The 16,972-nt window shown below is 34.3% G+C and overlaps 1 protein-coding gene and 1 pseudogene across 1 annotated transcript; both read right to left on the bottom strand.

Annotated features, from left to right (window-relative positions):
• Window positions 1–10,602: 10,602 nt before the first annotated feature.
• Window positions 10,603–13,058, bottom strand: LOC149535465 (putative transcription elongation factor SPT5 homolog 1 pseudogene; annotated as a pseudogene).
• Window positions 13,059–13,299: 241 nt separating this feature from the next.
• LOC149535464 (uncharacterized) lies at window positions 13,300–13,795 on the bottom strand. The gene has a single exon (XM_089805062.1). It carries the CDS (start codon window positions 13,650–13,652, stop codon window positions 13,323–13,325), a length of 330 nt encoding a protein of 109 aa, XP_089661188.1. The 5' UTR covers window positions 13,653–13,795; the 3' UTR covers window positions 13,300–13,322.
• Between the last annotated feature and the right edge of the window lie 3,177 nt (window positions 13,796–16,972).

Raw genomic sequence — 16,972 nt, 5'->3', positions numbered from 1 at the left:
CTTTAAAAATATATCACTATAGAAACATAGATATTCCACTTTACATAAAGACATAGGTAGTGTCTTTATGGCAAATCATTGGTACATGTAGATGTCACATGTTTTCTTTGTAGTTAATAACATTGGACATGGGTCTTTATTGTGTTCTGGATTAGATGTTATTCACATTATTACATATTGAGATCGATGTGTATTGAGCTCAAAACAATCTTTGGATGGATCTTAAAATTATCTATGATGCATATCTGCTTAACTAATACATGAATTTTATGGGGCAGTCAACGGGGAATAGAGAATACAAACTTAAAGAAGCATTGATTTTTAGCAAACTCAATAACTAGAAAACAAAGTTGTTCTATTCATCATGTTTGGAATGCACAAATAATTGCTAGGGCTTGAAAAGCTACGATCCCTGTTGTTGTTAGCTTTGATTGGAGAATATATGGAAATTAATCCATACTAAACCTACAACTAGTTTGATATAATCCATAATGAATGAACATACCATAGTAACATGTGAAACTGATGTACACACAAATGAGAATGAAATACACATCTACAAAGACATCAATTAAAGCCTACATTGTGCTAAGGATATAATTAAAGCCTTCAACATTCACAATTGTGTTACTTTTGTAGGCTGAATATTTAGATCGATTGTATAGTATCATTAAGAATGTCTTTAGATGATGGAATTATGTGTCTAAACTTTCTTATTATATGCATGTTTGCCTGAAAACTTTCTTATTATATGCTTTGTTCGTCTGATTGAGAGAACATAAATGACTTTTATTGCAATGTGTTTAAACTTTAAAGAACTCATTTATATACCAAGAATATTAACTACAAATGGAGGAGAATGAAAGTAGCATTGAACAATTATGATGTCTCAATCATAACTGTTGGTCAAGATCTGGGTCAGTCAATGTTAGTCAACACTAGGGTTTGACCAAAATCAAGCATTTGTATGTTTATTAGGAGTCTTCTATGTTTTGACATGCATTTTTAGGCATTTAGAGTGAGAATCAAATAAAGTTGCAAAATTGACAAAAAAACTTGTCATACAACAATTTTTGTTGCTGAGCAACTTTTGCCTTCCCAAAAAATTGTAAAAGTTGCTTAGCAACATGTTAGTACCCGATATGGTCACAATTTCAAAGCTTCAAGTTTAGAGTTGTTGAACCACTTCGAACTGAAGTTCAAAGTAGTTCGATGGTTCAGAGGTCCAAGTTGGTTTGTTGGTTCAACATGTAGACTCAGATCAGGCTTAAGGTTGTCAAGTTCAATGATTCAGAGCAAAGGTATAAGGATCATTTAATCCAAGTTCAGAGGACTTCACAAGAAGTTTCACAGTTTCAAAATTTAGTTTCAGATCTTGAACCTCTTCGAACCACTTCGAACTGAAGTTCGAAGTAGTTCAAACTAGTTCAGAATGGTTTAATGGTTCAAATAACCCATCCTGCAGGTTCAATATAAATGAAGTTTAGACTCATTGGTTCGAGGTGGTATAGCAAGGACATTTAGAACATAATTATCAGAGCTTAGCAACTTCAGCATTGCCACACTTCATTGTTTGGGTTCAAAAGGCAACTTGATGGATGGAAGCTCAACTTTTGTATTCAATAAGGATATTTTAGATGAATCTACTAAAGATGACACAACCAAGCCTCAATTTGGGAATGATGTGACCAGAAGGATATCACCAGTGATGTCATTATATGTATAACAACATTGAAGAGAAGTTTGAGTTGTTGGAAAGGAGAATCACAATGTTCGCCACTGCATTAACCCGAAATCAAATATTGGTTGGGTGGATACATAAGATAGCACCCAGAGAAATATTAATAATGTGCACCATTGGGACTGTTATATAAAAGAATGTCTACCATTTTCCTTCCCCATCACAAGAATGATAAAAGTCATAAATGATTATGAGTAATCAGCATACAAGGGATAAGGAAGGTAGAACGTATGTGCATTGAATGGTCAACCTTTATTAAGAAACATAGAGGAACTAAGACCCCCAATATTGGTGTGCGCTGCATAATTGATGTAGGATCTGGTCAAGTTTATCTTTCTCAAGTTCTATCATTTGAATATCAATTATGCATAATGGCTTTGGATGCTTCTCTTCACCATGCAACTGTTACAAATGAATGGGTAGAATGAATTAGAAAACACCACCAAAGCATTTGTGTCATTGTTGTGAAGAAAGAGAGAGGACCTCCTTGTGTTTCTGTATGATTGGGGCAGTGTTGTTGGTAAACATATTATCTTTGTGTTGAGGAAGAAATTTCATCATGTTGCATTCATATCCGATAACAAATCCACGAATTTGAAGTTATAACATTCTAACATTCATGTTATACTGTGCTTGCTTTAAAACTAAGCTTCTTGGTTTTATACAAACCCAGGGAATATGTGCAAATAGGGAGACATTTTCAAGATGGTGGATCAATGATCAATAGTTGGGAAGTGTAATTCAGCAAGTCGAATTTTCTGACAGTCATATAGACCCTCAAACAGTGACCTGTAACTTTTGACTGAGACATTATTTTCAAAATCGCCTTGGTGAGAATGTGGAGAACAAGGATTCTAATAACATATCCAAAATTCAGCAAGATCTAACGGTGCAATAATTAGTTATGCCCCCCGAAATCAGGTCTATTTTTACTGCCAGAATTACGTCAAATCCGCCCAGCATCTTAAATATTTTGTTTTAAAATAGATTATTCAAATGACAGGTGGCATATGTAAACTTTTCACATAATGTAGATATATGGCAAGTGTCTAAGTAAGAGTTTGGAGAGGAACAAATAAAATTATAATGTTTTATTAAACATTATAATTATCAGGATATATAAAAATTCTGGGTTATAAACATATCTCCCGTATAATCTTTTCAGGACAGAATGGAAAAGGTTATGTATTATATCACAACTTTAATGATATATGTCATTAGACTTGTTACCTAATGTTTAATAAAGAGTCAAACATTATAACTACGGGGAGATATTAAAAAGGGAAGGGAAGATTAAACAAAGGAGACTTCCAAGAATCAGTTACGGGACAGGGAATGGAAATGGACGAAGAGAAGAATAAATAAAGGACAGAGGTATTTAGAAGGGGTTCCAGTTTTTTGAGTTTTGGGCTGAGAGACTTTGGGCTACAGTAGAATAGAGGCTGTGAATACAGGGGGTTCCATTTTCCTTTTTGAACGGAAGACTTTGAGCTGCAGGACAGAAGGGCTGATTGGAAGTTTTATTTTCTATATTTGTTGAGAGAGAAAGAGCAGTGCTTGGTTTAAATTTCTAAACTGTGTGTTGGAAAAGAGGGAATGTTCTGATTTTGAATGTGTCCACGGGAAGGGAATTCAAATTTCCTTTTTAATTGATGATTTAGATGCATAATGTAAGGAAAACTTTGTTGTTTCTACATTTTTAGGGGAGGGAGACTTGGTAGATAGTTGCATATTGGAGCTTTGAATCTGGGCAATTTTCTCTCCACTGATCGTCATCTTTGTATGACATTCAGTTTTCTCTAAATGCATTTATGTCATGGATTCCTGAATATATTTGATTTCAAAGTGTTTTAAAGCTCTGTTTCTTTACTTTCTCAGATTTCATTCTATTTGTAACGCTGCATGCAAATGAACTTTGTCTCATTTGTTAATACTTTCTTGTAGTCTTTTAGGTTCTGCATCTACATTGTATTTATAGGTAGATGTTTGATATTCTTTCGTGCTTTTTGGTAAAAGCACCCACATTTAACTCATTGAACATCTTGTATGGGGAGTTGTACCCGACAAAAATTCAGAGGAAGGTTATCAACCCCATGATAACCTCTCCAACTATTGGTGTTAGTTTGTTCTTTTACTTGGGCATTTAGGGTCATATTTGCATGTATTTCTTCAAAGGACAATCTGTTCACTAACAGAACAAAAATTGTCGCATGATAATTTTTTTGTTTTCAATTTTGCAACTTTTATTGATTCTCACTCTAAATGCCTTCAAATGCCTACAAATGCATGTCAAAACATAGAAGATTCCTAATAAACATAGAAATGTATGAATTTGGTCAAAAAACACCTTTCTTTTACTTTTTTAGAAAGTTTTCAATGGAGAATTTGACTCAAGCACTTGATTAGACTCAATTACTAATCATATTTAATTTGAATTAAATGGTACTTGAGAAGAATCAGGATGAATAAAAGTGTGACGCGTCTATTATGGAATGTATGTAATACACCTTAGTTTTTGTATATAGGTTAACATGTATAAAGAACTATGGATTGAAACAAATCTAAAGGGAGCTTCAATGTGGTTAAATCTGGATCCAAAGGCTTCTTTCTTGGCTTTTCATCCAGTCTAATCCAAAGCTACTTTGTTTGAATCATCAAGTATCATAGTTAATGTGTGGATCTTACAATATGGCACAATCACAACATTGGCCTTAAATAGGTCTAAAGCATTACTTTTTGTACTTCTAATTTGCAACAACAAAATGACAATGATTTGCTTGATGGTTTATTTATATTTGATCCTGATGGCTGATTATTAAAGTTGACATTATTATTTTTGAACTGAAACATTGACATGGCGGTGTATTTTGCTATGTTGCTTTCATATTCGCATAGTGGTGTATGGAATTATTTGTTTCTGTGTATTTGTACATATAAATATTGTAAAATACACACACACACACACACATTTACTTGAAAGAATGACTGAGTGAATAGAAAGTGGAACTCTTTTGGTGCAATGAAGCATATATATGTAGACAAGTAAGATCTTGTTCTAAAGGATTACTCTTATGATCCTACAATCGTTATTCCATTTTTTGTAGCCATTTTCTAGATGATATTCTTTTTGTTTTGCTAGGTTCCACAACTGGTTGAGTACCAAAAATAGTGAACTTACTGTTACATAATTTTTTTTGAAGTCATAGTTATTATCTTACATTTGGTCTTGAGGCACATTTTTTTGTGATGCAAAGCTAGGATAGATTCAATAAAAGAAACACAAAAATTGTTTAGCATAGTGATATCAAGCAAGCCATATATTCTAAGTTAACACTATTCAAAATGAAGACAATGGGAGATGCATATTTCTATGCAACAACTATTGAGGAACTCAAGCATGATGGAAAGTGGGAGATAACATAGGCACAAAATATGTAACACCTTAAAAAAAAAACAAATCGTCAAAGATTTATAAGTGGTGTGTTAATAACAAGAGGTATGATCAATCAATAATTGAGTTTTATACAAGAGTTTTCTTACAAAGGTCAAAACAGAGGATGTTATCAAGCCCTCAAGTAGATTCATTTTGACAAGTCAAGGTTAGATGGTATAGCATGGGCTTCAAACCATTTAGCCAAACAACACAAAAACACTACACATAAAATGAATGTAAATAACCACATGTTTATTGATGAAAATAGAATGCCAACATGCATGTGGGACTTCACATATCTATGCCCATTGGCACCACATACAGACATAAAGGATGTTGTGGGCTTATTACATTGAGTTACAAAATTAAAATCTTCCATAACTATTTTCACCTAACTACTATTGATGATTTGTTATGCGTCTATGTGTTTAGATATTAAACACCATCAATAGAAGTGATCCCTATTGACCGCTTGGGTCCTATAATTGATAGTGTGCATACAAGTTACTAAATATCAAAGAGGGTCTACATCTTGGTACATATAGGTGTGAATTCATCTAGATGATGTGTTTTCCTTCCAACGTATAAAAAACTCCATCTCTATAAGGCTTAGAAAGGTTTTGCATGCTTTTATTATCAAGTCTAGTGTGATTTTTCTTAGACAATCCTACGTTATTTTGATATACACCCCACTGTCCTATTCAACATGAAAAATGTGACCCCTAAAGAAACTCTAGGGTAAAATGGAAATTCAATTCAAAAATATGGATGGCAGAGAATAGACTTGACTTCATGATTGATGAGTGTAGCAAAAAGAACCTAATTTATTTAATAATCAACTATTGAAGTTGTTAATAATGTCCATGCAAAGTCCTATAAACTAGGAAGGATTAGCTCTTACAATAGTTTAGGTACAAACTATCACTTTCTAGTGTCATTTCTCCTTTCAAGAAAAGATAGATTGTGGTGTAAATAGTAATGGAGATATGCTAACCATCCTAGTTATTATGGTTCAATTAAAATCAATGATTTTCAATGTTTACTGTAGCTTTGGTATAGAAACCATTCTAAGTTGCATCCTTATAGTGATTGAAAATATAAATAGAGTTTTCTTGCATTAAGAGTCTACGAATCAGGTTCACTCAAACACAAGAATACTTATTCTATGCATCAGTTCATAGGTTCAATACCCATGTTCAAGAATCAATTATTACAAGTTATTACAAGTTATCTTTTCTTTAAAACTCACGGGCAACAAATGAAGTGTTGATGGGAGCTTTGCTACGCACCTGTACTAACCTAGCCTCCTGCTACTCCCACGAGCCCTAAATGTGTAGGTTGTATCTAAGCTACGAATTGTACAAAGTTGTCAAAATCCTTCCTTTTCCAATCAAAACGATCACAACGGAGACATGGTCAATAAGAAATCAATCAAACAAAATTTATTAACACAATCAAACAAAATTTACCTTCAACAATGCTAATCAGAAGTGGTTCCCCTTCAACCCTCCCGCGTGCCCGCAATTTGCCACATCAAAACGAAATGAAGTTTCACTTTTCTTTTCTTTATATCCCGACAACATCAAAATTTTGATGAAAATATTTAAGTGTTGTCGAAATTTGACAACAAACTTAAGTCTCTTTGAAATTTTGACAAACATTTCAAATATCGTCAAAATTTTGATGTTTTCGAGATCATTTAAAAAAAAAAAAAAAGTGATTTTGACAAGCTAAATTGGTTTGTCATCGAAAATGGGACCCAACTATACTAGTGAAAAGACCACAATTAAGGAGGAGATTGAGAAAATGAAAGAGAATTTTGGGAAAATGACCTCGAAGAAATTGAAGAAATACTCTAAATTGGTGCAACAATATAAATTGCTTGACCAAGCAAGCAAACAACAACACTAAGAAAGGACATTGGTTAACACTAGAGATTTGATTGTGGTGCTAGCATGAGAAGTCACATATGACTATGAAACTGATATGATTAGTTAACTCACCCAAATAGTTGACAATATTGGAGGATAGATTGAAGATATGGAGAAGGTTGCAAAAACAAAAGTTGAAGAAAATAAATCAGAAAATCTCGTGAACCTTATTGAGCTAGGAAAGTTCTAGCAAAGGTCAAAGATGAAATGTTTGAGGCATTAAAGCCATCACCGTAGTGCTACAAAAGGTATCTAACATGTGTACCTTTACAAATGACTGGGAGCAAAATTAAATATAGCTCAATAGGAGCTTCAACAAATAAATAGTACAGTTGATCCACTTACAGGTTAAGCAACATCATATATAGTATAGGTTCAAGAAAATATTCGATTAAAAAATAGGATAAGAGTTAAACAAGACAAGAACTTCAGAGTTTCTTGTCACCCCTAGCTGGTAACATTCAAGAGCATATAAAAGAGGTAGAGATACAGATTGTCAAGCCAATGATAAGTATCTTGGATGGCATGGAAGAGCATATGACAGATATCCAGAGCGAGACACTCTCTCTCACCAATCTAAAGGAGTCATAGAAGGCACAACTTGAGAGTGCTTATGCTCATTATAAAGAGGTATCTAACAGGTTGTGACAACAATATTTACTCTTTATCATTGGTGACAAAAGTGGGTAGAATAAGGAAAAAGGAGGAGAAGAAAAACAAGAATAAGGGAGAGAATTGGACCAATAAAAAGGGAGAAGAACAGAGAGGGTGAACAAAGTAAATAAGTAAAGGATAATGATGATAAGGGGGTCAATCTACTCAAAATGCAAACAAACAAAGAAAAGAGACAATTAGGAGGAGACTATGGTGAGGGGAAGTCTCATTTTTTTTTTACTATGTCCACATCAACATAAAGACTTCCACCAATACATTTAAAGAGATGAAGGAGGAAATGTATAAGGGAAAAGGTTTTAGCAAATAAGGTCAAGGATGGTTGAAGATTTTTCCATCAATGCCAAAGGGGGAAATTGTTAGACCTATTTGTCAAAATAGCATGAAGTCTAGAGAAAGGTGATGACTAATACTTATCATCACATAGTGTTGTCATTGCAATCAGTCAAGACGGAATACAATACACCTTAGAGTCCTATGCCAATTAGGACAGAGAAAATGGTTATGATAGGTCACACAAGCATAAAGGTGAAATGAAACAGTCATAGCCAGGGTAAAAGCACAATGCATCACCATTGATGTGACATAATAGAGGAATGTGTAGGCAACATGATGTCGCAAGATTCTATGACAAAGTGTTCACAAATATAAATTGGTAGCTAGGTATCGACAAGTGTAAATAGGGTTTGACACTTCATTATAAGTTGTTGAAGTTGTTCATGTTATTCGGGAGCAAGTGAAGAAGTATGGTTTTAGAGAAAAAAGTTGAACAACATACAAGTTATCTGAGACAACAAGGATTAGGAAAGATAGATAGGTAACACTAGAGTGTTCACAAGGTAAGCCAAGGCAAATAAAGTAGATTAGAGAATCTCCAAGGGTTACATAGTGGATCTACAAGGCAATTTGTGTCATTCATTTAGATCATCCAACTAGTTTTCTTTCTTATCATAGCAACTATTTGGAAGCACTTAATAGGGCATACTTTATTATAAGCATTTGTAAATCCTCCAATAAGCTACCTCTTAAAAGGAGTATTGTAAATCTTCTCACAAGGTAGCATTGACAAGCTAATTGTAATCCTAACAAATTATCAACATTCTTAATTGAATATGTTCTTAGAAAGAACAATTGCATCCTTTGACTGGGCAATCTTTTATTTGTAGTAAAAGATTTGATTTGATAAAATATTTTATCTCTAGTAAAAGATTTAGTGTGATAGCCCTTATACCCTCCAAATCTAATCTTCACCATTTTACTGACCAAAGGATCTTGTCTTAGCCTATTTCCAAATTGACGCACCCCAAAACTTCTAGATGCAGTAAACGTGTTTGTATTTAATGTTACAACATTACCAATATATATATATATATATATATATATTCGAATAAAAAACTACAAACAAAAACTATTTCTGTCTTCCTTTATGTTTCTTTTCAACCAAAACAATAGAAGAAGTTAATATTATACCTTAGTTTTTTTTAAACGTATAAATAGAAGAGGATTTCATGGATTCTCTCAACTCTTCTAGGACAACAGGACTAGTTTTTTGTATGAATATATCATTCCCCCTATGGTACAAGGATTATGTCAGTACCATTAATACAATATGAAGCCTAACATTTTGACTAGAAGATAGTAATCTTCCACAATCTATTACAATGTTTGATCTATTTTCTTAGCAAATTATGTTCCTTTTTTTGCACCAATGTTTTAGATCCCACTTTGTGATCCATTGTCATTATCAATAGTCTAGACTATTGATTTTGTTCTAAATTAAGGTATACCAGAGAATGCATTTGGTGTGATCAAATCTTAGATTTGGCTATGCATGTCGTTCAACATACGGTACATTATGGCTTATGATAGTATCACTAATACAATATAATATGAATCCAAACAATTTGATGATTGTTTGCAATTTTACCTTATTGTGTATGTTTATGCATTCCTCCAACAACAACATTATGGCTTATGATAGTATCACTAATACAATATAATATGAACCCTAACAATTTGATGATTGTTTGCAATTTTACTTGATTGTGTATGTTTACGCATTCCCCCACCAACTGCATTATGGCTTGCAACATCAGTCGTGTCGTCTATGTAGGCAAAGGCAACCCTTCTCATCTTCTTCTTTTTGCATAAATGAGTTTGTGCAAAAGTTATTAATCATTTTATAATGATAATATTTTTTATTATTGTTATGTCTTTTTGAATTATCACATTGCAATAAATTATAGTAATTAATTATTCATGAATAATCATAATTTTGAAAATGTTTTCTATAAATCAAACAAATCAATTCATATTTTTATTATAATATGTAATAAATTAGACTTTTTAATAGTTAAAAAGTTCACTTTTATGTTAATAGCTTATTTAAGTTATATGTTTTAAAAACATGGAAAGTTTTATTGATGATAACAATTATCATTCATTATTTTTTGATATATTTTTCTTCGTGTCATAATTTTGACACATATATTTTGGTATTACCACAAATAGCCTATATGCTTCACTATTGAAGTACTATTAAGTGAGGTGGAAATTGTAATTTTTGCAGCCTTTGTCATTAGATTAGATATGATATTTATTCAATATACTAGTAATATTTAGAAAAGAAATGATACACAACTATCTTTTAAAATAGTTACTTATTGCAGCTTTGTCCACAAAGTAAAATTTTATAATTAGTCATTTAAAATATCCACATAAATGATATATGGTTGTTAGTTGTTCTTCCATGCCTTGTAAGCTAAGCTTAAATGTTAGCAATTTATACTTTGTTATTGTTGTTTCTTTGGAAAGGGGCCCTTAGATCAATTGAAATCTCTATTTGGTGTTTCAACATCATTAACATTCCATGCTCGGCCAATCACAGGAGTCCTCATTCCATCACGCATGGGTGTTGCCAAGGGATCAAAGCTTGATTGTCTACTTGGAGTCATGTAAGGCCACATAGGTGTTTGCAAACGATGCATAGGTGTCTCATTACCTTGAGTCACATTATTGGAATCTGTAAATGGATCAGTTAGATGATCACGATTTGCTGTGACAACTTTCATTTGCGATTCCAGCTCAATTCTCACATTATGACCCTCTACACCTAGCACTCGTCCACGATAGCCATTATACCCTCCAAATCTAATCTTCACCGTTTTACCGACCAAAGGATCTTGTCTTTATCTACCTCTTCCAACATATTTTTCTTGCCTTAGACTATTTCCAAATTGAGGGACCCCAAAACTTCTAGATGCAGTGAATGTGTTTGTATTAACTGTTACAACATTACCAAAATCAATATATATAATACATTAAAATATAAAAACCACAAACAAAAACTATTTCTATATCTTCCTTTATATTTTTTTGCAACCAAAACAATAGAAGAAGTTAATATTATACTTTAGTTTTTTGAAATGTATAAAAAGAAGAGGATTTCATAGATTTTTTCAACTCTTCTCGGACAACAGGACCAATTTTTTGTATGATTAGATATCATTCCCCCTATGGTACAAGGATTATGGCTTACAACGGTACCATTAATACAATATGAAGCCTAACATTTTGACTAGAAGATAGTAATTTTCCACAATTAGTTAAAATGTTTGTTGTGCTTTCTCGGTAGATTATGTTCCTTTTTTGCACCAACGTTTCGGATCCTACTTTATGATCCATCATCATAATCAATAGTCTAGACTACTGATTTTGTTCTAAATTAAGGTATACCAAAGAATGCATTTGGTGTACTTAAATTTTAGATTTGAATATGGATGTCATTCAGCCTACAGTACATTATAGATTATGATAGAATCACTAATACAATATGAACCCTAACAATTTGATGAATGTTTGTAATTTTACCTGATTGTGTATGTTTATACATTCCCCCAACAGCAGCACAAGAGTCAGCCCTAGCACATATGAATCCACCATTCTCAAGGCAATGGACATCCTTAATGAAAACAATCCCTCTATTTATATGCTCAACAGGCCCTTGTTTTCCCTTGAAAGGTCCATCTAGAATCTTCATCACATCCTTGAGGCCTACACTATTCTTATATTGATCAAATGCTTTGAAGTTCCTATCAAAGATCTTCCTAACAATGTCCCTCGGCTTCACCCCCACAACCTCTCTTCTCCCTGGATTGCCCTTCAAAATCTGGAACCCTTCATTTTCAAGACTAACAATGACCCCAAAGCTGTTTCTATCCAGCTGAACAAAATCATGGAGCTCATAATCTCCAAGCTTGGTAACCGCAGAAGCCTCTTCTTTACACTCCACAACATTATCTGCAAACACCTTTATATCCTCCCTACTCCTATCCGCAATGATAACAAGAACATTGTTTCTCTCAAGCTTCACAATCAACCCCGTAGTTCCTTCATGACTTCCACTCACTACTTTCACATGATCCCCCGTTTCAAAATGCTTGGAGAGATCATTCTGATGGAAGTTCAAAAGAGTCCCTTCAATCCCCTCAATCTTACTCCTCACACGTACGTTCTCACCATCCACCTTCTCCACACACCCCTTCATGTTCCTCAAATCACCACTCATTACAACTACCATATCACCCTTCCTGAAATGCCTCTGCCTCTCTTTCTTGCTCCCACCAACGGACTCTACATCGCCATTGCTGCTTTGCATCTGAAACTTCTGAAGCTCATCAAAGGAAGGCATGACGTTGTTTGAGCTGACAGACTTGATGGACATAGTCTTGTACAAATATCCATCTTTAAACATCATGTTATTCACCGACTCAAACATCTCTCCGGTCACAGGATCCCTCTTACGCTCAACCACAAAACCCATGTCCTTGATCTGCCTCACATTCATAAACCATGGAGGAGGAGCAATCTTAGCCCCCCTCTTCTTATCAGAATCACCCTCAGCCCCTTCACCTTCCAATTTCCTCTTCATGGCCTGAAAATCAATCCTAGGCACAAGCTTCAGCGTAACCCTCTCCCTCAGATGATCAAACTCCACAACCCTAGCAATGTCTCCTTTGTAAACCCCTGTTTTAACCCTGACCCACGTCTCCTTCCCAAGCCCCATTTGCTTCACCCGCACAGTGAGCACATCAGTCATTTCCTTAATGGGCACAAGCTTCACAGTCTGAGCATAGATGTTCCTCATGCCCTTACACGCTTGCCTCACATACGCATCCTTGTGCGCCTCGATGGACAAGTAGCCCTTCAGATGATCCAGAGCAACTGCGGACATGATCTGAAGGTCGATTCCCTCACCCATCAAGTCCAAATACTTCTGCATCAGGCAGCATGCCGCCTCGCGTTCGAATCCCTGCGCGCACTTCACCATCCACAGCTTCGCATCTCTCACAGACGGCAAATTCGCCTGCTGTTCCACTTCCCCAATCTCTTCCTCGCCGTATTCCTCCTCATCTCTGTGTGTTGCATACCTTTCGTGAATCTGTCGCTCCAGATCCTCCAAATCCTCTTCGTCATCCCCTTTCTCGTCGATTTCCACTCTTGGGTGCCCACTGATTCGATTGATTCCAGTGCCCCTTTCGTCGATTTAGGCGTCTGCGTCGTTTATGAAATCGTAATCCTCTTCTTCGTCGTCGCTTGCAACATCGGCTGTGTCGTCTATGAAGGCAGAGGCCGCCCTTCTCATCTTCTTCTTTCTGGGATTCAAATCTTCATCCTCCTCATCGTCTTCCTCATCTTCTTCATCTTCATCGTCTTCTTCATCTGCAACATCGTCAATGAAGGCTGAACGCCGACGACTGCGCTTGCGACTCGAACCCGCGACCTCCTCTTCACTGCCATACTCTTCTCCCTCCTCTTCGCCTTCCACATACTCTTCTTCGTCGCTGTCGTCGTCATCTGCGTAGCGAGACGGCATGATTGATCTTCTCCTTAACAAAAGCAAATCTTGATGAATTCAATGCTCTGCTGCACCAGCTTCCAAAATCGGCCTGGTTCTGCAACCAAATGTTGATGATTTCAATGCTCTGCCGCAACAATTTTCAAAAACCACCTCCTTAATTGGACAGTTATGCAAGCAAATGTTAGAGGATCTAATGGTCTGGTGAACAATTTTCAAAACCTGCAAGCTTATATGAATACAGATCTATTGAAGTGGCGCGACCATCCTCGCAGCTCTCTAATGAAAAGAATAGGGTGCGATGTTAAGTGATAAACAATCATTTTTCAATTCATTTTCTATTTCTTATGTTTTTGTTTTTGTAATAGGTATTTGTTTTGAGTTTTTTGTTTTTGTAATAGCTATTTGTTTGAGTTTTTTCATACTCACTATTTTTTTTTCCTTATCCATAAAAGGTTGGAACAATTTTTAATAGTTCCACAAGTAAATGTTTAACAATTTTCAAAATGTACTTCTTTAATTGAACAGATCTATAAGCAAATGTTTAACAATTTCCAAAATGTACTTCTTTAATTGAACAGTTCTATAAGCAAATGTCGGTGAACAAATTTAAAAACCTACTTAATTGAACAGGATTGTAAGCTTATATGAAGAAAGATGTACTGAAGTGGTGCAAACTTCCTCACAATCTTCTAATGAAATGAATACGATCAAATGATTGTCAGTGATGATTAAACGGTCATTTCCAATACATTTGTATTTCTTATATACTTGTTTTTGTAATAGCTATTTGTTTGAGTTTTTTGTTTTTGTTATAGTTATTTGTTTGAGTTTTTTCATACTTACTATTTTTTTTCTCTTATACATAAAAGGTTGGAACAATTTTCAATAGTTCTGCAGGTAAATGTTTAACAATTTTCAAAATGTACTTCTTTAATTGAACAGTTCTATAAGCAAATGTTGGTGAACAAATTTAAAAACCTACTTAATTGAACAAGATTGTAAGCTTATATGAAGAAAGATGTACTGAAGTGGTGCGACCTTCCTCACAATCTTCTAATGAAAAGAATACGATCAAATGATTGTCAGTGATGATTAAACTAGTCTGCCTATCTATAGGTGAGATTAATGTTTTCATGTTAGTCCCTTTCAATTGATTTTGCTTTTCAAAACACCACATGCTTTAGTTAAGAGTGAATTATTTCATTGATATATTTTCCTTTTTCTTTTCCTTTTTTTCCCTATTTTTTCATTGATTGTTCATAACTTTTTTCAATACATTTTTTATTTTGTGTTTCAAATTTTGGTTATCACCAATCGAAACTCATAGATTGAAATACATAATTTCATATTTTGTAAAGTTGTATATGCTCATTTATACTAGTCTTCAACAAACATTCTAGAATGGGCTAGTTATTTAGTTATTTAGACTTCATATTTAATTTTAAAAAAATAGTTTTATGTCTTCGCTTATAATAATTTTCAATGAGAGTTCTAGAATGGGCTAGTCATTTCTTCTTCATTAAAATCCTGGTGATTTCCATCATTTTTCAACCTGGGCTAAAATGTTTGATTTGCTACTTTATCCATATGTTTGTGATCTGTATTATTATTTTGGTTTGTGTGAACATGGAAAGGAGGGAAAGCTAAAGACAGGGACAAAGCAATGAATTATAAAGGAATATTGTACAAAATAATTTGTGAAGCATGACCATGTTGAGTTTCATCTCCAATATCCATTTCACTCTTTCTCCTTCCACGTGAAATTGATTAGTTGGGGGTTGGGGGGCATCCAATTAACTAACAACCAATCAACTAACAGCTAACAACAACTAACAAAATACTGATTTGTTTTGCCAAAGAACCTTAAATCAAGCTAGAGAACTATAGTTGATGGAGGTTGGATTGAAACTCTCAAATGTTGATGTGTAGATAATAGATTGCATATAACTCTCAATGGTTAGTTTATAGTTGACTTATTTGGCTTGTTGTGAAGTGGTAGCACATGTGATCCAAAAAAAGTGTTTATGAGTTGGAATTTTCTCTTGATCAACAGGCAAAAATTACTCAGTTGATTTCCTTATTGAATACAATTTCAAAGATCTTGGATCCATTGGGTCAAGAAGAGTGCTTGGATTACATAGAAGGTATTGTTTTCCATGAATGTGTATTTTAAAAGGTTTCATAGTGAATTTTTTGCCTTACAAAAATGCATAGAAATTTGAATTGGAATTTTTAATAAACAAAATGCATGCCTTAGATTATAACCTTAAACAAATTGCTCAAATTCATGTCTCCCATTCTCATGCCTGATGAAGGGTGCTCCCCTTAATACCATAAACACATAATAAAAATAAAGAAACACCAATAAATGCAAATGGGAAATTATAGAATTCACAAGTACAATATGCTAACCCACATGGGCGCCTTCATTATAGTAATATGCAAGACAATGCCACGAACTATCACCTAGAGTTGTCCTAAACAATGTTTGGGCCTTTCTTAAATACCTAAACAATGTTCAGGCCTTTCTTAGATAGGGCAATTTTATGCCGCCCAGGAAGGTTCTAGACAGTCAAACTTAATACCTAGGGCCGAGAGACCCTAACAATACATATAGAGTCAAACAAATACATCTTTGACATTTATTTTAAAATTTTTGGGTAGCTTGACTTTGGAAGGCCATAACTCTTGAACCGTTGCTCCAATCGGCTATTATAACCACTTTTCAAAAACACCAACTCCTTATCTACAAGCTTGGAACACCTCTTCATCAAGCTTTTGGACCTCATCCAGGGCCTCTAAGGCCTTCAAAACTGAGTTCAAAGATTTTTCTGCAAATTTTTCTACTGAAAATCTGCAACAACTTCTCTGATACTTAAGTTGGAGCAATGAGATTTTTATGGTAGGCTTATAATTCTAAAATGAACCTTCATGTAGAAATTTAGAACATTCCAAGCTCGTATGACAAACTTACTAAAAATAATAAGTTCCTAGAAATAGTAACCCCCTTGTGTACTAGTCCTTATTAAAATAGAAAAGGTTGAAAATAAAAATATTTTTGGGTGATGCAAGATTGCTCTTACACCCAGGATGCTCCTACATCAATGCCCCTCACTATTATGATCTTACCACATACAAACCACATGAGCAACATAAATCAATAAGTAGCAAGCAAAATATGCAAACATATACTTCTATTGTTTGGAAAAACTTCCATCTAAATTTTAGTTTGTAAATTATGAAGTATGTTTGTGCAGAAGCTTCAAGCATCCACTACAAGTATTTGGGATTGTTGTTTTTATCTGAGATAATTGCCATGGTATAGAAACAACAAA

The sequence above is a fragment of the Cupressus sempervirens genome, chromosome 10 (assembly GCF_028749045.1).
Source record: "Cupressus sempervirens isolate cs-2001-9-10 chromosome 10, ASM2874904v1, whole genome shotgun sequence".
NCBI lineage: Eukaryota > Viridiplantae > Streptophyta > Pinopsida > Cupressales > Cupressaceae > Cupressus > Cupressus sempervirens.
This window is presented reverse-complemented; position numbering and strand designations above follow the sequence as displayed.